General features: G+C 39.9%; 2 protein-coding genes and 1 non-coding gene across 3 annotated transcripts; 1 reads left to right on the forward strand and 2 right to left on the reverse strand.

Annotated features, from left to right (window-relative positions):
• Positions 1 to 1,293: 1,293 nt before the first annotated feature.
• Positions 1,294 to 1,906, reverse strand: LOC135699145 (hepatic lectin-like). The gene is made up of 2 exons (XM_065219363.1): positions 1,783 to 1,906; positions 1,294 to 1,710 (listed from the first exon to the last, which is right to left on the reverse strand). Exons 1-2 carry the CDS (start codon positions 1,888 to 1,890, stop codon positions 1,357 to 1,359), a joined length of 462 nt encoding a protein of 153 aa, XP_065075435.1. The 5' UTR covers positions 1,891 to 1,906; the 3' UTR covers positions 1,294 to 1,356.
• Positions 1,907 to 2,751: 845 nt separating this feature from the next.
• LOC135699147 (lectin subunit alpha-like) lies at positions 2,752 to 3,346 on the forward strand. The gene is made up of 2 exons (XM_065219364.1): positions 2,752 to 2,888; positions 2,951 to 3,346. The coding sequence occupies exons 1-2, from the start codon at positions 2,778 to 2,780 to the stop codon at positions 3,341 to 3,343; spliced, it is 504 nt and encodes a 167-aa protein (XP_065075436.1). The 5' UTR covers positions 2,752 to 2,777; the 3' UTR covers positions 3,344 to 3,346.
• Positions 3,347 to 15,073: 11,727 nt separating this feature from the next.
• On the reverse strand, positions 15,074 to 15,145 carry TRNAQ-CUG (transfer RNA glutamine (anticodon CUG)). Its single transcript has one exon. It is a non-coding gene; the product is annotated as a tRNA-Gln (tRNA).
• Positions 15,146 to 22,256: the final 7,111 nt, after the last annotated feature.

Raw genomic sequence — 22,256 nt, forward strand, 5'->3', positions numbered from 1 at the left:
GGTATTGAGATACGACGATGATTTCAAACTACCACCCATAGTAGCAAGACAACTGTCGGTAGACTGTGGACTATCCTCCCTGTTCGACTTGATCACGTTTAAAACCTCTAATTTTAATCAATCTTCCATCGTATGAAAGGCCAACAAACGTTTGGATGAATCCATCGGCAACATCGCCCGCGTGCATCCTTGGGAAGAATGAGAATCTCCTTTCAACAACCGGTCAAAAGACTGTCCATTCAACAGGAGGATGCTCGAATGAGTGGGGAGAAGAACCCGCCATCTATTCACGAAATGTTAATGACAGGGAGTTGACATTTCTACTCTCCCATCCATTTCGCTTCAATCGGGTGCTCTGGTGGATCCTCCCTAAATTGGGTTCTTTAAGGGTATTGAGAAAAATGCATATTTGTAATCAATGTTGGAAAAGTTCACCAAAACTCACTATGACTCGCGAACTTTTCCCTTGGTGAACTTCGTGAAATATCGCGATATTTTCAACCGCTGTTTGTGATCTGCATTAAGAATGGAACCAAAATCTGAAATGTCATAGATTTTGGTACACTGGAACTATTTTAAATAAGTGCGATTACATTGGCAAAAATCACCATCTTAGCGCCCCTCGATGGGACTTTGTAGGAATCGAGCTGTCAATTAGTTAGTTTAGCGTGAAGATATTATTTTGCTTTAAATTTTGATTTAAAAATCGAGATTAAAGTCCATGGGATTGAAAACAATATCGTTGTGCTCAAAAAACGAAACTCTTTCAGATGATGTATAAAACCGATATTTTTTTTAAAATTAAAGAACCCAATTGCCAGTGACGATTTATACATTATACTGACGCGCATGTTCAGTTTTTGTTATCACCATCTGCTGCCCTACCATCTAAATATCACTGACAAGTCTTCCACATTTTTGTCTTTGTAATTCATGAGAGTCTTTCGGAACTCCTTCCACCAAGTCCACAAACTCAGGTATTGCAATGCTGCCCGCTATTATTTTTAATGTTAACGAAATAACTCGTATAGAAAATCTGTCAAATGCTGGGTGACACTGTCTGCGAGGAGAACCACTCTATCGAAGATATTTCTTTGCTGTCGTGAGATATTGATTAAGATTTCGTAGATTTCGTGAGATTTAACGAGTTGTTTGATCCGCATTTCAAAATGTCAGCTTACATTATGCGAGCAAATTTGATAGAAATCATTCCCAATTAGCAATTCTGGTTTTATTATGGTCTTGGAGGGCATGATTCTGACTAGAAGAATAATAATATTGAGCCCTTAGAACCGGGAATGGAGGACACGGCTTCGAAATAGTAGCTAAAATCAACAATCAACTCTTTATTGCCATTTATATCGGAACGTTTTCACACACGAAATAATAGGAATTGGTGCACAGCGCATCGTTCCATTCACCCAAGATTTTTCTCGACGGATCATACCACATGTGTACGCAGTGTTCCCGTTCGCGCAGATTATTCGGTTCGCCTGCCTTCCACTTGGAAAAGGTGACCCACCTGCCAGTGGCGTGCCAGATAACCCGGCCCTCCAGGGCCAAATCGTTTGCTCCGATCCACAAGCTGTCCCCTATTGTCCCAGTGTCGATACCAAGCCGAACGATTTCGGTGTGCTTCGCCTCCGAGTCCACCACGACCAGGCGCATTCCGATCCGCTGGCAGTACTCGACCGCACCGTACCAGTTGGCCTGTTCGGTGCGGAAAATTGGTTTATTATTATCGTTGGGAAGGACACTGCACTATGGTTGTTCGCAATTTACCTTAATGTCCGGAATGAAGAACTCTGAGAGCGACGAGCAGAACAATTCCTGTGAGGTACCAATGGTGACCACCGTCAGAAATGTGACCAGGCTCAGGAGACGAATCATTCTGTATCTAGTGAACTGTTCGACGACACAACAGCTGTGACGATGGCGCAGCTTCACCGAGCTTTTTTATAGCAAGCAGATTGTATCAGACGGCGAATGCACTGATAATGGACAAGGTTGCTGTGACAAGCTTTGCTATAAAAAAATGTTGTTCGTAATTATGGAAACATAATGATATTTTGTACTTGTATTTATGTTATTGCGGAAAATTTCCTTCATTTAGACTTGAGTGATTTTAATTTCGTCGTTCTAAAATTTCGCTTTCGATTTCGTGTTCACCAATTCCACCTTGGAACATAAATAACATTTATATACATATAACGATTGGTTTCCAGAAGATTTTGACAGCTTCCACATTTCGTCGAGAAAGTCTTGAATATTCCTAGAAACCCCAAAATAAGTAAAGATTGAAAAGCATGTGTTTGACACATAAAACTTGTCAATTTTGCTTTCTGAGTAAAAGCTCCGAATCATAAAATAGTTGTGACTCTTTGAAAATTGAATTGACCTTCTCTTGTACCCTACAAGTCCAAAACATTAATTACAGCATCCAATGATTCCATATAGCGAGGTGAGTCGAAGCAACCCTGAATGGATGTTACATATCTTTTACCAGTGAACACATTGTTAGATGGTCTATCGTTCATGCTTTTAAATAATGCAAGGATCAATATGCAAGTAACTGTTGTATTGATGCTGATACAAAGCTGACAACAAGAGATCTCACTCGAAAATAAAAATCCCCGACCTTTTAATGGTCTTGTCAGAATTTCTCTTATCAAACCACACGGGGGCCTTATCGGAACTCGATCGTCAAATCTTTTCCCCATATAAGTGAGCAGCACAGCTGTCATCAGTACACAGAGTCTTTCCGTTCTGTTTGCAAAATGGCTAGTTTCTTGAAACAGCTGTCCGTTCTTCTCGGACTGGTGGCCATCGCCAGCAGCCAAGAACTGGTCTGTACTTCACCGTCCAAGTTCCACATTCCGACCGTTGTGGTAAGAGTTCAGTAAAACATTTTTTCGCGGACTGTCGTCATGAATATTTGTTTCCATCGTAGCACAACTGGATCGGAGCCGTCGAGTACTGCCACCTGCTCGGAATGCGCCTCGCCGTAGTGGACTCGGAAGCGAAGCACAACGAAATCGTCCGTCTCGTGGAGTTCTCGAAAATTTACAACATGACCAAAACGGACCTCTGGATCGGGGCGAGTGATCTTGCACAGGAGGGCAACTTTGTATGGCACGCTACCGGTATGGAACCAACCTTTAGCAAGTGGAACAGATTGCAGCCGGACAATGCTGGAGGCACGGAACACTGCGTGCACATGTGGTACGAACCGACCAAGAACTGGAACTGGCACTGGAACGATTGGAACTGTGAGCTGAAGTTAACTTTCGTGTGTGAAAATGCACCCCGATGGGATGATTCGCACCTAGTGAGCCGACCCTAACATACTAAATCCAATTCGCAGCTGCGAAGCTAAACAAAAACGTTTATTCACTTCTCGTTTCTTCCATTAAACATTTAACAATTATATCGATGGCTTCGTAGTCTCGCAAGTTGGTTTCTTCATGCTTTTCTGATCCGAAGTAACGTAGAAATACGTGGAATTGATTGTCGAACGTTGCACTCAAGATGACAATTGGGTTCTTTCATTTTGACAAATTTACCGGTAACCACTTCACTGTTTGACACAAAACTAACAAATTGACAGCTCGCTCCCATACAAAGTACCACCAAACGGTGGAAAAAACGATTTTAAATTGGTTCACTACATGACTAGCCTATTGGTCCCATGCAAATCGATTACCGCACCCCATTCCAGTCGAAATTCTAGTACTACACTATGTTTGTTTTGAATCGCTATGAAAGTTTGACAGATAAAATGAGGGGTTCGTGGATTTCCCTTTGTTTCGAGGGATGCATCGATTAGCTTGGGACCGAAGATAGTACCAGCACCGATAAACCGACATGACACTTAATTCTGACTTATGCCCGAAAATCGTAAACGGCCTATTTAAATGCGCAGTGATCCGAACTGTCAAAACCATAGGATCTATTGATCTAGATAAAAATAATTAGTCCAGAATAGATCAGACACGAACCAATTAGCTTTTGCATGCGGGTTCATGGCTTAGCTAAATATTTCCCGCGAACACGGAGCCAGATGTCAGTAGTGTCATAGAGGTAACTCTAAGAATAGAAGGTCCCGAAATAACGTCCTCAACTTTTTGGCTCAGCTCTGGTACTCTCTTCGGTCCCAAGCTAAACGATTCACCCCTCGAAACATAGGAAAAACCACTAACCCCTCATTTTATCTGTCAAACTTTCATAGCAAATCGAAACAAACATTACGTAGTACTAGAATTTCGACTAGAATGGGGTACGTTAATGGTTTGCTTGGGACCAATAGGCTAGTCAAGTAGAGAGCCAATTTAAAATCATTAGTTTCGTATTGATTGTTGGTAGTGTGCTTTGGTCAGAAATTTGTTTGTTTTTGCTATGGTCATTCATGTCGGTTTGTCGGAGGTAGAACTTTCACGAATGGTTTGGATGATACCCCGAACGCGTCGTTCAGCACTTTGTTCTGATTATTTTTATTACATCCTGCTTAAATTGACGGAATTACGAAAAATTTCTTACTATAAACTTGTCGAAATGCGATTATTTCGCCTACAACGTGCTAATGTTTCCATAATCTGTCGGCTATCGGCTACTTATGACTTTGGCAAAGCAGATTTCCACCGCAAACCACAATTCCGTATCTGATTGTCCTGGGAACAGCAGCAAAAGGAGAGAAAGAAAAAAACAGCAGATTTTCACCGCAACATCCTGGCACGTGGTGCTGGAGGTGGTTTTCAGCAGCAGGGTGGGATTGTTTTCGACTTTTGCCTCAAAAACCTCTTGGAGGTTTGTGCTCAGATCAAAGAGATTGACGCTGGTGGTTGTTCAGAATTCCCGGTAGGCTTGCGGCAACATGGGCACGGACACAAAATAGGTTCCTCCTATCCTCACCCACACACACACACACACACCCAAACTCACACAAGACCACAGAGAGCGGGCCTAAAGTTCAATAATTAAACCCCTGCCGTTTTGTTGGGATAAATCAACATCACAGTATTTGACTTCGATGAAGCTGAAACTATATCAGGGATCCATCCGATCCCAACATTGTCCGTCTTCCAGCATCATCCGAAAGATAGATGTTGGAAAGCACTCAAGTAGCTACAGATACATATATGGGGCTATCTGGAACGCTCAAAAGTTCTGTTCCGGATTTATTTTAACAGAAGAGAGAAACTCGACAGCCAAAAGCGTGAGGGGAAGGGGTGAAAAGTTTACAAAAATAGGAACAAATGAAATAACAATGGAAACATGAGAACTCGTTGTCGGTCGTGTTTGTGTAGCTTTTTTGTTTGTTTGCTCCGGGGTGAAACAAAAATCCAAACCAAACAAACTTTTTTTTTCGGAGGGGAAACTGGTATCGAAGGTTGTAGCCTAAAAATAGGTTGTGCTAATTTGACGCAGGAAAAAACACAAATTGGGTTCGTTTTCTGAACACAACAATAGACATCTCTGACGTTTGTGAATTGCACAAGTATGAGTGCAGAAGTTTGGGTAAATTCAAAGGTTTTCTTGCACTAATACTTATAATTTACCCCAAGTTCTGCATTGAAGCATTTCACAAACGTCAAAGAAGTCCATATTTACTTCCATCTCGATTTTTAAATCAATATTTAAAGCAAAATACTGGAGCCCTTTTTGATTGGGTTGTTGGTAACAAACGTAAACAAATTGACATTTTAATGGTACCAGACACTACTCTGCTTACTCTTTCTAAAGGCAAAATTTGAACCCGCTACCTCATTTCTGTTTCATTTTCTCATCAAAAAACTATTTGTCGTATGTGCCAACTGACCAAAACATAGCTCAATGTGACATACGATACCTAACTTCTATGAGGGGGTCGATGGTCTTATGTAACAAATTTGACAGAGGCGCAAAACTGTACATAAGACCTATTGTTTTTTTTTTTTTTTCTAATAGAAGCACAAACGAAGTCACAGACGACTAACTGGCGAAGAAATCAATTAAAATAATGTGGTTCGCTGTAATAGAATTTTCTAAGAAGCTTGTGCCATCAGCCACCAGATGGGCTAGTATTTTTTTTTTTTTTGAACATAGTTGATTTTGTGTGCAATATGATCTTTGACAGTGCGCAAAGAGTGTATCATTTTGTCATTTTGTTTATGCATTTAGTTACCTCTATGCTAATACCATAAAGGTAACTCTAAGACTAGTATGTCCCGAAGAAACGTGCTCAACTTTTTAGCTCAGCTCTGGTACCACCGACAAACCGACATGAATCATCATACAAATTACAAAGAAATTTCTGATCAAAGGACAAAACTGACATCTGCCGCTGTGTTCGCGGAAAATATTTATCCTAGCCACAAAAACGCGTATGCAATGTATGAGTTGGTTCGTGTCTAATCTATTTCGGATAATTTGAATCGGCCTTTCTGGATTCAGTTTCATGTCGGTTTGTTGGTGTTTTTACTGCAGTCTAGCAGCTTGTACATCATTTTTACTCAACACAATAAAAACAACCATATAAAAAAACAATATCCATCGCTTAAAACACGCAGTGCACTTAATTTTTCAACTATCGCAAAAATAAACAATTAACAACGCCATTGACGTAAACATTGGTTCCGGCATCACAGCCAACCAGATTGATGCGATCCCTCTTTCCTTTTTATTCCACGATTGCTACTGTCAAATCGACCAATCAGAAGCTGGCTCGGATTTGACAGCAAATTGGCTCGAAATCGCTACCCGATTGTCAAGTTCCGTCCCATATTAATATGAGTATTTTCGAAACGGGGATGACGTATAGAGGACGGAAATCGATGTTCGACAGGTCACGAATCGAGGCAATTTCTGGAATTCGGGAAATTATTTTATTAAGTTAACAAATAGGTCATCGAAAATAATAATTTATAACATCTCTTCTTCTCCGGCAAGTTTTTTTTAACTTCTCCGGAACTTCAGGGATGCTCCAGAATTTTATTGCGGTTCCATAAGCTTCAGAAAACTGCAGAAACTTTTAAGAAGTTCTGATCCTTCAGAAAAATTCAGCGTTGAGTAAGTCTAAATATCTGTAAGGGTATGTTCCGATGAATTGAAGACAGTTTCATTAAATTCTGTTATAACTCGAGAACTCTAGGATTTCAGCAAAGTCCAGAGAACTTTAGGAAAAATCGTACATCTTTCGGAAACTTCACTAGTCCAAAGAATTTCAGAGAAATTTAATGGTTTTCAAGCCAGCTGCATTTGTTTCAGGAGAATTGAGAGAACCTTAGGGAGGCTCAGAGAACATCAGGACAATTTTGAAGGAGTACCGAGAAACTCAGGGTATTTCCGAAAACTTCAGCAAAGTTCCGAGAGGTTCATGGAAATTTTGAAAACGAATAGATAGTTATATCACAAACGAAGTGACAGACGGAGCGGCTCGAAAACTTTGGTGACTAACCTGCTATTGCAATTTTTCAGTGTACCACATGGCAACACCACTACTACTGGATTGCACCACATGGCAACACTACTACCAACAATCAATACGAAACTAACGATTTTAAATTGGCTCACCACTTTAGTAGCCTATTGGTCCCAAGCAAACGATTAACGTACCCTATTCTAGTCGAAATTCTAGTACTAGGCAATGTTTGTTTTGATTCGCTATGAAAGTTTGACAGATAAAATGAGGGGTTATTGGTTTTTCCTATGTTTCAAGGGGTGATTCGACAAGCTTGGGACCGAAGATAGTACCAGAGGTGAGCCAAAAAGTTGAGCACGTTTCTTCGGGACCTACTTGTCTTAGAGTTACCTCTATGCTACTACTGGATTGAACTAGCATTTTCACCAAATGTACTAGAATGTTTTGGTTCTATCTCTTTCACTCTACTCAAAACTGAAATGCATAAAAAAATGACAAAATGATACACTCTTTGCACACTGTCAAAGAGTCATTATACACAAAATCATTTTTGTGCATAACCAAAACAAAAATACTATCCCATCTGGTGGATGATGGCACAAGCTTCTAAGAAAATTCTATTACAGCGAACTACATTATTTTAATTGTTTTCTTCGCCAGTAAGTCGTCTGTCACTTCGTTTGTGGTTATATGAACTTCAGAAAATTGTGAGCACATTTTAAGGGAGGTTTCGTGCAATATTCGAGAACTTTAAAAAAGTCAGGAAGATCAGAGAACTTCAATACTGATGTTCCATAGAAAATTGTGATAGCACTTAAAAAGTTCCGAAATGTTCGAGAAATTCCAAAGACCTTCAAATAAAATGAAAGATTTTTCTGTAATTTGATTATAATCAGGGAAGTTCCGAGTACTTAGAACTTCAAAACAGCCACATCAACATACAGAAAAAATTCAATACTTTCAAGGAGTTCCAGGATATTCTGAAGTGCATTTCAGGAATGTTCCAAAAACTTCAGGGACATTGCGGGGTCTTCAGGGATGTTTGATGAAAAAAAATCCAACTTCTATTGAAAAGGGCTATTCGTGCTTTTTCCGGCTTCCCCTGGAAATGGCCACTCCTGTAATGTGCTTCTGATTTCTGAAACTTTTCTAGCTTTCTCTGGATGTGTCACTCGATTTTTTCAAAAGTATCTCAAAATGTTTGCCAAAAGTTCCTCTCTTTTAGGAAATTCCCCGGATGTTTTTCCGACTTTGCTAAGAACTTTCTTCAAATTTTCTCCACAAAAGCTTCTGCATTCTCTCTCTCTGGAAGTTTTTTCGGCTTCCTTCAGAAACTAATTCAAACATTGCCCGGAAAATGTGTTCCGTTCTTAGTCCATAAGTTTGAATTTTCGCCTTCAAATCTTTGCAGGATCTTTGCAAAAACGTTACAGAATTAATTTTTTCAACTATAGATTAAGTTTTGGAGCATCTAAGATGAATCAATTTATCAGGAAAAGTAAAAAAGTGTTCCGCTTCCTATGTCTCAAGACAAAAATTTATGCTCACAACACTCTTTTTGACGTTCTCCTATTCACCACAAGAGGTTGAATCGATCGTTTAGTTTCTATTAAAAAGGCCTATTGCAGATGCTGCCAACGAAGGTTTCAAACGATTTCAACGAAGTTTTAGGTGCCACCAACGGAGATTCCAATCGTTTCAACGGAGATAAGATACCACATTATTTCGATGGAGTTTGCTGACGTTAGCGACGGAGGAGAATCCAGCCGATTTCAGTAGAGATTCCAGATGCTGCCAACGAGGGTTTCAAACGATTTGGACGGAGTTTATTGACGTTCCCGACGGAGGAAGTTCCAGACGGTTTCGGTGGAAATTTCAGATGCCGCCAACGTAGGATCCAGCCGATTCCAACGGACATTCCAATCGTTTCAACGGGGATGAGATTCCATATGATTTCGACGGAGTTTGTTGACGTTCCCGAGGGAGGAGGTTCCAGACGATTTCAGTGGAAATTTCAGATGCTGCCAAAGGAAATTGCAGAGGATTTCGACGGAGTTTGGTCGTGTTCTCGGCGGAAGAGGTTCCACACGATTTCGACAACGGTTTCAGATACCTCCAACGGAAGTTCCAGTTGCTCTCGACCTCGATTTCGACACATTTTCCTAAAGTTCTCTACGGAGGAGATTCTACACGATTTCGGTAGAGATTTAAGATGTTTCAAAAGGAAGTTCCGGTGGTTTTTGACGAAGTTTTCGGACGTTCTCGGCGGAGAAGATTACACACGATTTCAGTGGCGATTTTCAACGCTGCCAATGGATTTCAATGGAGTTTTCTCAAGTCAAATGAGGAGGTTCCACACGATTTCGGTAAAGATTTTAGATGCTGCCAACGGATGTTCCAGTAGATCTCGAGTTCGAAACAGTTTTCTCAAGTTCTCGGCGGAGATGTTGGTGAAGATTTTTGATACTGCCAACGTAAATTTCAGAGGATTTCAACACAGTTTTCTCAAGTGGATTCGATGGAGGAGGTACCGCACGATTTCAGTAGAGATTTTAGATACTTCCAATGGAAGTTCCATTGGTTTTCGACGAAGTTTTCTGACGTGCTCGATGGAAGTGGTTCCACACAATTTCGGTGGAGATTACAGACTCTACCAACGGAAGTTCCAGTGGATTTCAACGTAGTTTTCTCATGTTCTCGACGGAGGAGGATCCGCACGATTTCGGATTTTTCCCCAAAATTACTTGAAAGTTTTGCCGTGTATATTTTTTCTGAAAAGCAATTATTTGTTCCTACACCTTTGTCTCAGCCGTTGTGCTGATTGAAAGTGACGTTTTCGAGTTATGATTTGTTGAAAAATTTCGAATGCGAGATACAAAATGCCCGAAGAAACTTGTACGTGTTTGGGTAGCGATTACAAACAAAAGGCGGTAGCCGCAAATAGCAACATTGATGAAGAAGTCCATGACTTGACTGTTGTAGTAATTGTTGTAGCAGCATTCAACTTGAGTTTAAGGACACGATGTTTTACCACTTCGCATTTTCACGGGCCCACAGCTGGCGATCTACTTAAGATATAAAGTTCATAATGAATCTACATGTTTGCTGCAGAGAAGCAAGCATCGCGTTTAATTTTCAGCTCTGTATGACTTCTGGATGACGAGATTTGTGCTAATGAAAACGTGAAGTGGAAGGATTCAAGTCATCACAGCAGCATTGTAGGCATTTTAAAATCCATATTTTTAACAGCGCTAAGCAGAGCCCAACGTCCCTTAATCCAGTTAGTGTGATAATTTCTCCAAAGTCGAACCGGCTAGAGTTTACTCCGTTCATTGTAGCTCAGAATGTGATATTTCTTCACCCGTGTAAACATTCACAATTTGTTTTTGCGTTGTACTTACTTACCTGTGCTTGTACAATTACACGTACCTACATGAACTGCCGAACGATGATGATGAAGAGTGACTGCCGGCCACGGCCCAGGAACCGTTTTGGTCATAATTTGATTTCGGCGCTTTTCAGCAGGCTTTCTCGACCGAATGATGGACGTAATTTCGGGGCCTTTTTGCTGCCTGGCCTGCAGGATGCGTCCGTTTGTTGTTGGTTGACTTCAGGCCATAATCGATGTAAACAGTCCTCGGTGTCCTACCGCATATTGTCGTTTGCATTCGACATTACAGGCTGCGCTGCAATCAATCGGTATGACAGCGGTAGAACGTGTCAAAGTGACATTTGCTATTGAACTATTGAACCCATAGGTGTATGCGTGTTTGCTTACATAACTTATTGCACGTTTCATCCATTCTGATCAGTAATGAAATTGACAATACTCAATGGTAGGGTGGGCTGTGGCGAATGCAAATGCACTTCTGGGGAAAACTGGGACCGGCTGGCTGCGGGCTGGACTCGCTCGGTTGGCGTTTTCGTATATGTGGATGAATTAATTTCCAATCTGTTTGAGCTCGTAACAAGATCAACCCGACCAATATCCAACCCTACAGAACGGACGGTCGGCTGTTTGGGAATGTGGTCACATGCTGGGATTTTCATTGCATTCCGACCGATGACCCCGGTACGGAGGAGGATATGTCTCGGTACGTCCAGGTGCGAGTAGGACTAATTGAAACCGTTTTTCACGGCGGCGGCGGTGGTGGCGGCGGTGGCGGTGGCAGTGGCAGTCGTGTTAATTCTACTACGATTGGAAACAGCAATACATAACTGATTACGGTACACAGTATGACAGTTTGATCAACCTGAACGTTTATTTGGATGATTGTCGATGGAGGTGCATGGTTTGATCGTTCGGCATGTTATGGTAAAAATTTCAATTGGAATATGGAATGAATTTCCAATCGATATTCCGTTGATACTTCAAAGAATTTAAAGGAAGATTCATCATCACCTGACCATTCAATATTATAAATTTTCCCTTCCTATCATAACTGCCTTAGGATTTATCATACGTTTATAATTCGATAATAAGCCCAAAACCCAGCTGGACGAGTTTCAAAATGCAGCGTTCGCTGTTGTTTTCGACACTAACTGATTGACACCAGGGGCGGGATGTGCTGACAAATCGGCCTACTGATCATCCATGACCCACTGAATGTGTCGTCTCTTTCGTTATCCCGCTGTTTAAATGGTTGAAAGAGTTTGACGTCAAACTCTGTCTCGAAAGAGACGGAAAAATCACTGGGCCTCCCCTGCTTACACTCATGGATTTTCCATATGTGAATTTGGCTCCAAACATCAACAAACCATCGTTGCTTGTTGTCGTTTGGAACCAGTTATGCAAGCTAGGCGACGATTGTTCGTATTTGACAGTCACCTCAACACCCCAACCCCCCTGGTTAGCATATGTCGTTTCACTTTCCTTTGTTCCTAGGAGGGTGGAAGGGAGGAGGGAAACGACAAACCTCCAGTAAGTGTCAAAACTACTGTAAACGCTACATTTTAAAACCCACGAGCATGGAAAGGTGGATAAGTTGGGTAAACTGCATGACAATGTTCAGCAGGATGCTTAGAAGCTTACTCTTTACACACTTAATCTAGCTCGGTAAAATCTCCAACAGCCGATTACTTCGGCATTTACTTTTGCTGATATCTCTGCAAAATATCTGTTTGTTAGCTGATATCTCAGCAAAATGTTATTTGTTAGCTGAGTCTCGACAAATTGTTTGACTGAATCTCAGGAAAATAAATTGCAGAATTACTCGAATGTTGGAATCTCGGCGAAAAATTTTAAGTGTGTAGGAGTTTATTCTTTAGAAGCTTATTCTTTAGAAGTTTATTCTTAAGAAGCTTATTCTTAAGAAGCTTATTATTTAGAAGCTTATTCTTTAGAAACTTATTCTTTAGAAGCTTTTTCTTTAGAAGCTTATTCTTTAGAAGCTTACTCTTTAGAAGCTTATTCTTTAGAAGCTTATTATGTTGAAGCTTATTCTTTAGAAGCCTATTCTTTAGAAGCTTATTCTTTAAAAGTTTATTCTTAAGAAATTTACTCTCTAGAAGCTTATTTTTTAGAAGCTTATTCTTTAGAAGCTTACTCTTTAGAAGCTTATTCTTTAGAAACTTATTCTTTAGAAGCTTATTCTTTAGAAGCTTACTCTTTAGAAGCTTATTCTTTAGAAACTTATTCATTGGAAGCTTACTCTTTAGAAGCTTATTCTTTAGAAGCCTATTCTTTAGAAGCTTATTCTTTAGAAGCTTTTCTTAAGAAGCTCATTCTTTAGAAGCTTAGTTTAGAACCCTATTCTTTAAAAGATCATTTAGAAGCTTATTCTTTAGAAGCTTACTCATTAGAAGCTAACTTTTAGAAGCTTATTCTTTAGAAGCTTATTCTTTAGAAGCTTACTAATTTTTAGAAGCTTATTCTTTAGAAGCTTATTCTTTATAAGCTTACTCTTTAGAAGCTTATTCTTTAGAATCTTATTCTTTAGAAGCTTACGCTTTAGAAGCTTACTTTTTAGAAGCTTATTCTTTAGAAGCTTATTCTTTAGAAGCTTTTCTTTAGAAGCTCATTCTTTAGAAGCTTAGTTTTAGAAGCCTATTCTTTAGAAGCTCATTTAGAAGCTTATTCTTTAGAAGCTTACTCTATAGAAGCTAATTTTTAGAGGCTTATTCTTTAGAAGCTTACTCTTTAGAAGCTTACTAATTTTTAGAAGCTTATTCTTTAGAAGCTTATTCTTTAGAAGCTTACTCTTTAGAAGCTTATTCTTTAGGAGCTTATTCTTTAGAAGTTTATTCTTTATAAGCTTACTCTTTAGAATCTTATTCTTTAGAAGCATACTCTTTAGAAGCTTACTTTTTAGAAGCTTATTCTGTAGAAGCTTATTCTTTAGAAGCTTTTCTTTAGAAGCTTATTCTTTAGAAGCTTATTCTTTAGAAGCTTAGTTTTAGAAGCCTATTCTTTAGAAGCTCATTTAGAAGCTTATTCTTTAGAAGCTTACTCTATAGAAGCTAATTTTTAGAAGCTAATTCTTTAGAAGCTTACTCTTTAGAAGCTTATTCTTTAGGAGCTTATTCTTTAGAAGCTTATTCTTAAGAAGCTTATCCTTTGGAAGCTTATTCTTTAGAAGCTAACCCATTAGAAGCTTATTCTTTAGAAGCTTTTTCTTTAGAAGCTTACTCTTTAGAAGCTTACTCATTAGAAGCTTATTCTTTAGAAGCTTACCCATTAGAAGCTTATTCTTTAGAAGCTTACTCTTTAGAAGCTTATTCTTTAGAAGCTTATTCTGTAGAAGCATTTTCTTTAGAAGCTTATTCTTTAGAACCTTATTCTTTAGAAGCTTATTCTTTAGTAGCTTATTCTTTAGAAGCTTTTCTTTAGAAGCTCATTCTTTAGAAGCTTAGTTTTAGAAGCCTATTCTTTAGAAGCTTATTTAGAAGCTTATTCTGTAGAAGCTTACTCTTTAGAAGCTAATTTTTAGAAGCTTATTCTTTAGAAGCTTATTCTTTAGGAGCTTATTCTTTAGAAGCTTATTCTTAGGAAGCTTATTCTTTAGAAGCTTACCCATTAGAAGCTTATTCTTTAGAAGCTTATTCTTTAGAAGCTCATTTAGAAGCTAACTCTTTAGAAGCTTACTCATTAGAAGCTAATTTTTAGAAGCTTATTCTTTAGAAGCTTATTATTTAGAAGCTTATTCTTTAGAAGCTTATTCATTTAGAAGCTTACTCTTTAGAAGCTTACTCTTTAGAAGCTTACTCATTAGAAGCTAATTTTTAGAAGCTTATTCTGTTGAAGTTTATTCTTTAGAAGCATTTTCTTTAAAAGCTTATTCTTAAGAAGCTTACTCTCTAGAAGCTTATTCTTTAGAAGCTAATTTTTAGAAGCTTACTCTTTAGAAGCTTATTCTTTAGAAGTTTACTCTTTAGAAGCTTAATCTTTAGGAGCTTATTCTTTAGAAGCTTATTCTACAAGTTTGCCCGTCGCTCCGCTACTCTGACTAAATAAAACACGAACAGAACAGTAATGTGGACGGAAGCGGAACGGAAACGGAAAGTTTGACAGTTGTCACAAAAGACATCAAGACGCCTAACAGAAGTCGATTTGGTTCTAACTAGTTTTCAATCCGTTGGCTTATTCAGATCGGGCTTTTCCGCTGCCGCATCCGTTCCACTTCCGCTGTTACTGCGCTTGGGCCTTAAATATGAGTAACTAAAAAATACATTCACCAAAGGTTCCACCGAGATTTGAACTCGGATCGTTGGATTCAGAGTCCAAAGTGCTAACCATTACACCATGGAACCACTTTTCAACCCCAACCTCAAAATACCGATAAACATCGGACAACCTTTCTCCACGGACACACCATAAACATCGGACAACCTTTCTCCACGATTCTCGTTCAACGAAATGATATTTCGGTGATTGGAAGGGCCCACTTTGCAAAACATGCGCTGTGGCGTGCCGTCAACGTCTCCTCGGTCAGTTTAGGGCCTGGCTTGGCATATCGCACTTCAAGTCATATCAATTACATTGCCTCATTAATCTTTAGTTGCTCCGAATACATTTAATCGGCAATGGGAGGCTTCTGGGTTACCTGATCTAGAGTCGGTGTATAATGAGTCACGCCAAGAGAAAAACAGTTGAACTCGCATCACGGTTTTCGAACGATTCCCATTCTTTTCACTTGGCAACAGAGGACTTCTACAACAACTTCAAATGACTTCTAGCGAGAGAAAAAATATTGCGGCTGTAGTAAATCATTATATCAGTGATTTTGTCAAATTATCTTGACAAAAAATAGTAGAAATTATCATTACTTATTATTACCGAGCGTATCCCATGACAATTTAACACTCACTGCGTGTTTATGCTCATTTCTTCGATTATATTTTATATTTTATTGCAATACCTTTCACGGACCTTTCATAGCATCGTAATGTTTATTTACTTTGCACGATAGGTAGCCGGTTTGACAGTTCAATAGGTAGACTTGGCTTCACTCTTGGCGTGACTCATTATACACCGACTCTAACCTGATCTATTGAAGTTGAGCCCGAGTAAAAATTTGAAAGAAATATTGACAGGTGGTTTTCTTATTGGAAGATAGGCTGTATAGTCTTTTCGTAATCTTGAATTTTTTCTTCGATTTGAATTTTTAGAAAATTTCCTATTCGGGTCCAACCATCGCAGTTCACCCCGACAAAATTCAGTGGAAATTCCACCGTTTTCCTCGATGCGGAACTCATCAATAATTTCCAGCTTCGGATGAGAATCCCCTTCCTGCTGCCGCTGCTGCTGCTCGAGAAAGTTGCGTCAAGACGAGAGCCATAAATTTCAATGCCTCTGTAGAATTGTTACTTTAATGTCAAATGGGCTGCCCCACCACCGTCCGACGCGGTCTCGTTATCAGTTGGCTTCGGTCGAAGGGGCTTTGACAGCAAGCTGCCGACCGGTCGGCTGATAAAGATCTATGGCCCGACGCCCGGTCTGATTAAGTCAACCCTCGCATCGGTGGTGGGTGTGTTCCATCCTCCAGTTTCTATTTTGGTGTCACGGGATGTTGGCATGGCGAGCCACCTTCCTCCCAGCTCTTCTGCTCGCAAAACCTGTTGCGTAAGCTCCGTTAGAAAACGGGAACGATTCAGCTTGCAGTGCGATCGATGCTGCGATATTTGAATTGGAAAGTGTGGAACACTTTGACTTAAGTCAGTTAAAGCTGGTCCCTTAACAGTAAGGAATGCTCCGAAGAGGTTTCATCTGTAATTAAAACAACATCGGAACCCTAAATTTGAGCAAACCACTCGATCTCAATACTCATTCAACTTTCCCAACCGTTAGATATGTTTCCTTATCATCTCGCTTTACCCACAAACTGAACCCTCCTGCTGTTGACCTGGAACAAACAGGATGAAAAGGTGCGGGGATAATTATTTGTCATTTAATTCGATTACCACTCACCTCTCTGCTGATGTTCGAGCAGAATCCTGAACCAAGAAACCACCGCTTTCGGAGCAAATTGACTTTTTACGCGAAGTGAAACCAACTCAAACAACAACACGGACACGGACGAACGACGGAGCGGAAGCGATGGGGACCAATCTCGGATTCTGTTCCTATAGCTAAGCACATCTAGGCTTTTATTGACAGCAGCGCGAGGGTTAAGTTTATTCAGATTTATCGTTATAACCCGTCGAGTCGTTTGGGTCGTTTGGCACCCTCGAACCAAGGTTCATGGAAGTAGAGGTTGTTCACATCGGGGAACAAAGAAAGCTCAAACACAGAATGACAGCTCGCCATTTTGTTTAACACACAAAATTTAATCGGTTTTTTTGCGAGCAAATTTTACACTGTAAACTTAGGACCAGGAACAATGGAACATTCATGGCAATACCTGCTTTTGTATAACACACCTTGGTTCGTCATACAGTTGCAGAATCCCTCCGCGCATCCGACAAAATCATGGTCGGACCATGGGGGTTTAACTCGCTAATCCAACTGTCAAATCCATACTGAAAAAAATCAAAACAAATCTGTTAATTCACAGCACAATGTATTCAAACGCGTGTTTATACTTTTTAATCCGACATTTTCCGGATTAACGGGGAGATACTGTAGTTTGCAGGACACTCCAACGCGGTTCCACAGCAGATTACAAATTATACTACCCCAGTCGCGTCGCAGCACAGTCCCATGTGCTATAATTGTTGTTAATTTGCGGTTTTTCTATCGGTTTACTCTTGTCCTGTGAGCACGTGTAGCAGGAGCTCTATATTGAGCCTAGGCCACATGAAGCTTCCGCTCTGCATATGAATAGATACGGAATAGAACGACGCCGGCCAATTCTTATTGAGGGCGGAAAGTGGCGATGATGGCAGAGGGCAGAAGGAGGACTCTGTTGAATCTTTTATCAGTGCATTTGCGTTTCACTGGCTTTTGGGTAAATGGTGTTTCACCATTTCCTCCGCCTCCGTTTATGGCTTCCGATTCGAATGGATTATCGTTTACGGTTTGACTGTGATGACCCGGCTGTTGGGGAGCTGGAAGAGGAGCAAAGCTTTTACTGAGATGGCTTTTGAGCCTGCAAAGCTAAATCCTGTGGTTTGGCTTTATCCCTGGGCGATTGTTGGAAAACAGCCTAAAACATTTGTTGAATGTCAGGAAAATGAAGGGCGACAACTGCTGGTTCGGGTTGAAATGAGGAATTTGCTATTTATTGTACAGTGAGGCAAACCAAAACTTAATAATTCTATAAGGTAAGACTTATGAACCTGGACAAATTTGGACCATCAATGAAGAGTGCGCGCTACACACCAAATTTAAATTACTGAAAATTGGCATTTTGGACTATATGGAAGATCAGCAGACCTTCCAGCAGTCGAATAGTCCAGTCGAATTTCACTCGTTGGGCAATCTCTAAGCAGGCTACGTTTTGGTTGGGCTCCCGTTAGCTGGGTTGCAGCTCACCTAAATCGAAGTCAAATGTCATTTCTGACAGTGCTGATTCAAGTTTTCATTGATGAAAAATTCAGAATGTTGCTAAAATATGTTAATTAAAAAACAGTGTATCCCTCAACCAATTTTCAGGTAGATAGAACAGCCCAACTAACGTAAGCCTTCCACTAAGCGGGCTATGGCGAACAGACCATTAAAAGTTGACTGTATTTATGTACATATGTATGTATTTACAATCCAACTCCCACTGTATGGCAGTGCCATTATGGATTAAATATCCCTGCAATCATGTGCAAGAAGCTTGAATCCGAGAGTTAGAAGGTGACATCTCTACCTTAGATCCAATAGTCCATATCAAGTACGCAAGCATATCGAAGCTATTTACACACACGATAAACTCGATTCTCGTAAACCACTGATAATGTATTGAAACCTTCAATGAAACAGAAGTGCAATTTTTGATTGACACGTATTTAATGAGCACCAGTTAATTGATTGTTTTGTTTAATATAAGTAAGCTGTGAGTTAGTACCGGCTGGACCAAACCGCTGTCTTCCGGAACTCCAACATTCACCAGCAATTGAAATGAGTGCGAATCTATTAGATCACCGTCAGACAATCCACTTTTAATTTCACTGCACAATTTTTACAATTCCGCATCACATTACTAATTATTTCAAGTTTGAATTTTAATTTTACACGGAACAAATCCCGCAGCAAAACACAACTACGTCAAATTTGCAGCGTGGCCTCCTCTTCCAGATATTCAAACATCTGTCAAAAAGATAACATTTTACGAAAAACCTAAGGTGACAATACGGGGCCGAAAATGAACCACTTTTCTGTCAAACGTGAACCAGCTCCTGATTGGCCGATTTCATGTGCGTAAGATAGAGATAGAGATAGATGAAGATAGAGATAGAGATAGAAATAAAAAAGGAAGATTCCAATTGTCACCTCTTTCTCTTAGCTGAAAACCAGTAATGATTTCAGAAATATTTTTAAATTAAGTTTTTAACAATAAGGTGACCCAAGAGACGTTTCTCAGTGGAACTGACAGCTAGAAATTTAGAGTGTGTGAGTGACCTGGTGTTAATGGTGCTGAATGTAAACATAACCAAAGCAGAAATTCATATGAGAATAAACTATCAAAAGTTCTTGGTAAACAAAAAAGTCAGCTGATCGCAACTGTCTCGTGGACAGCCTCATTCAAAGTTATGTGTGTTTTCACTGGAAGCTTGCAATTTCTATAAAAGATTGTTGATTCAAAGACACAAAATCACCTGGCTCTCTGGCTGGCTCTTTTCCGTCTGTAATTTATTAACTATTAAATATAACAAGTGTGTGTCTTCACGTAAATGATTTTATTAATTTTGTATTTTCCTTTTCCTCTTCCTCCTCCTCCTCCTCATTATCCTCGGAATTGAGCCGAAATTTAGACGAAATTGAGTCGGCATTGAGACGGAAATGAAACGGAATTGAGATGGAATTTAGACGAAATTGAGATGAAATTGAGACGAAATTGAGGTGGAATTGAGACGGAAGTGAGATGGAATTTAGGCTGAATTGGGACAGGGATGGAATTTTGACAGTATTGAGACAGAATAGAAGCGGAATTTATACAGAATTGAGATGGCATTGAGTCGGAATTGTCACGAAATTGAAATGGAATTTAAACTGAATTGAAATGGAATTGAGACGAAATTAAGTCGGAATTGGAACGGAATTGAGACTGAATTGAGACGGGAATGAGACAGAAATGAAACGGAAATGAGTCGGAATTAAGATGGAATTAAGGCAGTATGGACACGGAATTGAAACGAAATTGAGAAGAAATAGGGACAGAATTGAGACGCAATTGTGACAGAATGTAGACAAAATTGAGACGGAATTTAGACTGAATTGAGACGGAATTAAGATAGAATTGTAATGAAATTGAGACGGAATTGAAATGAAAAAGAGAGGGAATTGAGAAGTAAAAGAGACGGAATTGAGACGGAATTGAGATGGAATTCAGACGGAATTGAGACGGCATTGAGACTGAATTGAAATGGAATTAAGACAGAATGGAGACAGAATTGAGACGGAAGTGAAGCAGAATTGAGACGGAATTGAGTCGGAATTGAAACGGAATTTATACGGGTTTGGGATGGAATTGAGATGGAATTGAGGCGGAGTTGGGACGGAATTCGGACGGATGTGGGACGAAATTGGGCCGGCATTGGAACAGAACTGGGAAGGAATTAGGATGGAATTGGGATGGAATTGAAACGGAATTAAGACGGGATTGAAACGAAATTGATACTGAACTGAAGCGGAATAGAGACGGCATTGAGACGGAAATGCGTTGGAATTGAGGTGGAATTTTGATGGTATTGAGACGGAATTGAGATGGAATTAAAACGGAAATGAGACGAAATGGAGTCATAATTGAGCCGGAATTAAGACGGAATTAAGACGGAATTTAGACGAAATTGAGCCGAAATTGAGATGGAAGTGAGATGAAATTGGACGGAATTAAGATGGAATTAAGACGGAATTGAGATGGTATTGAACCGGAAATGAGACGGAATTGAAGCGGAATTGAGACGGTATTGAAACGGAATTTATACGAGATTGGGATGGAATTGAGACGGAATTACGACAGAATAGAGACGGAATTGTAACCAATATGGGACGGAAACTCGACGAAATTGAGACGGAATCGTACGGAATTGAGACGGAATTGATACGGAATTGAGACGAAATTGGCACGGAATTGAGATGCAAGTGAGATGAAATTGGACGGAATTGAGATGGAATTAGGACGGAATTGAGATGGAATTGAACCGGAAATGACACGGAATTGAAGCAGAATTGAGACTGAATTGAGTCGGAATTGAGACGGAATTGAGACGGAATTGAAACGGAATTTATACGGGATCGGGATGGAATTGAGACGGAATTCGGATGGAATTGGGACGAAATTAGGACATAATTGGAACGGAACTGGGATGGAATAAGGATGGGATTGGGACGGAATTGAAACGGAATTGAGACTGAAGTGAAGCGGGATTGAGATGGAATTGAGACGGGAATGCGTTGGAATTGAGGTGGAATTGGGATGGTATTGGGACGGAATTGAGTTGGAATTAAAACGGAAATGAGACGAAATTGAGTCGAAATTGAGACGGAATTGAGACAGAATTAAGATGGAAATGAGACATAATTGAGACGAAATTGAGCCAGAATTGAGACGGAATAGTTATCGATTTGGGATGGAATTCAGACGGAACTACGACAGGATAGAGACGGAATTAAGACGTAACGAATTTGGGACGAAAACTCGATGAAATTGAGACGGAATTGTACGGAGTTTAGATGGAACTGAGACAGAAATGAAACGAAATTGAGACGGAATTGACAGAAATTTAGACAGAATTGAGACGGAATTGAGACGGACGTGGCATGAAATTGGGTGGAATTTAGATGGAATTGAGTCGGAATTGAGATGGAATTAAGACGGAATTGAGATAGAATTGAAGCCTAATCGAGACAGAATTGAGTCGGAATTGAGACGGAATTGAGATGGACTTGAAACGGGATTGAGATGGAATTGAGACGGAATCGAGACGAAATTCGGACGAAATCGGGACGGAATTGGGACGCAATTGGAACGGAATTGCGACGGAAATGCGTTGGAATTGAGACGAAATTGAGATGGCATTAAAACGTAAATGAGAACAAATGGAGTCGGAATTGAGATGGAATTTAAACGTAAATGAGATGAAATGGTGTCGGAATTCAGACGGAATTGAGACGGAATTATGACGGAAATGAGAATGAATGAGACGGAATTGAGACGAAATTGAGACGGAATAGCGATGGATTTAGAATGGAATTGAGAGATGGAATTACGACAGAATAGAGACGGAATTAAGACGGAGTTGTACGAAATTTAGATGGAATTGAGACAGAACA

Source organism: Ochlerotatus camptorhynchus, unplaced genomic scaffold (genome assembly GCF_037179485.1).
Source record: "Ochlerotatus camptorhynchus isolate MF236.1 unplaced genomic scaffold, CSIRO-AGI_Acam_v1.1 ptg000103l, whole genome shotgun sequence".
Classification (NCBI taxonomy): Eukaryota; Metazoa; Arthropoda; class Insecta; order Diptera; family Culicidae; genus Ochlerotatus; species Ochlerotatus camptorhynchus.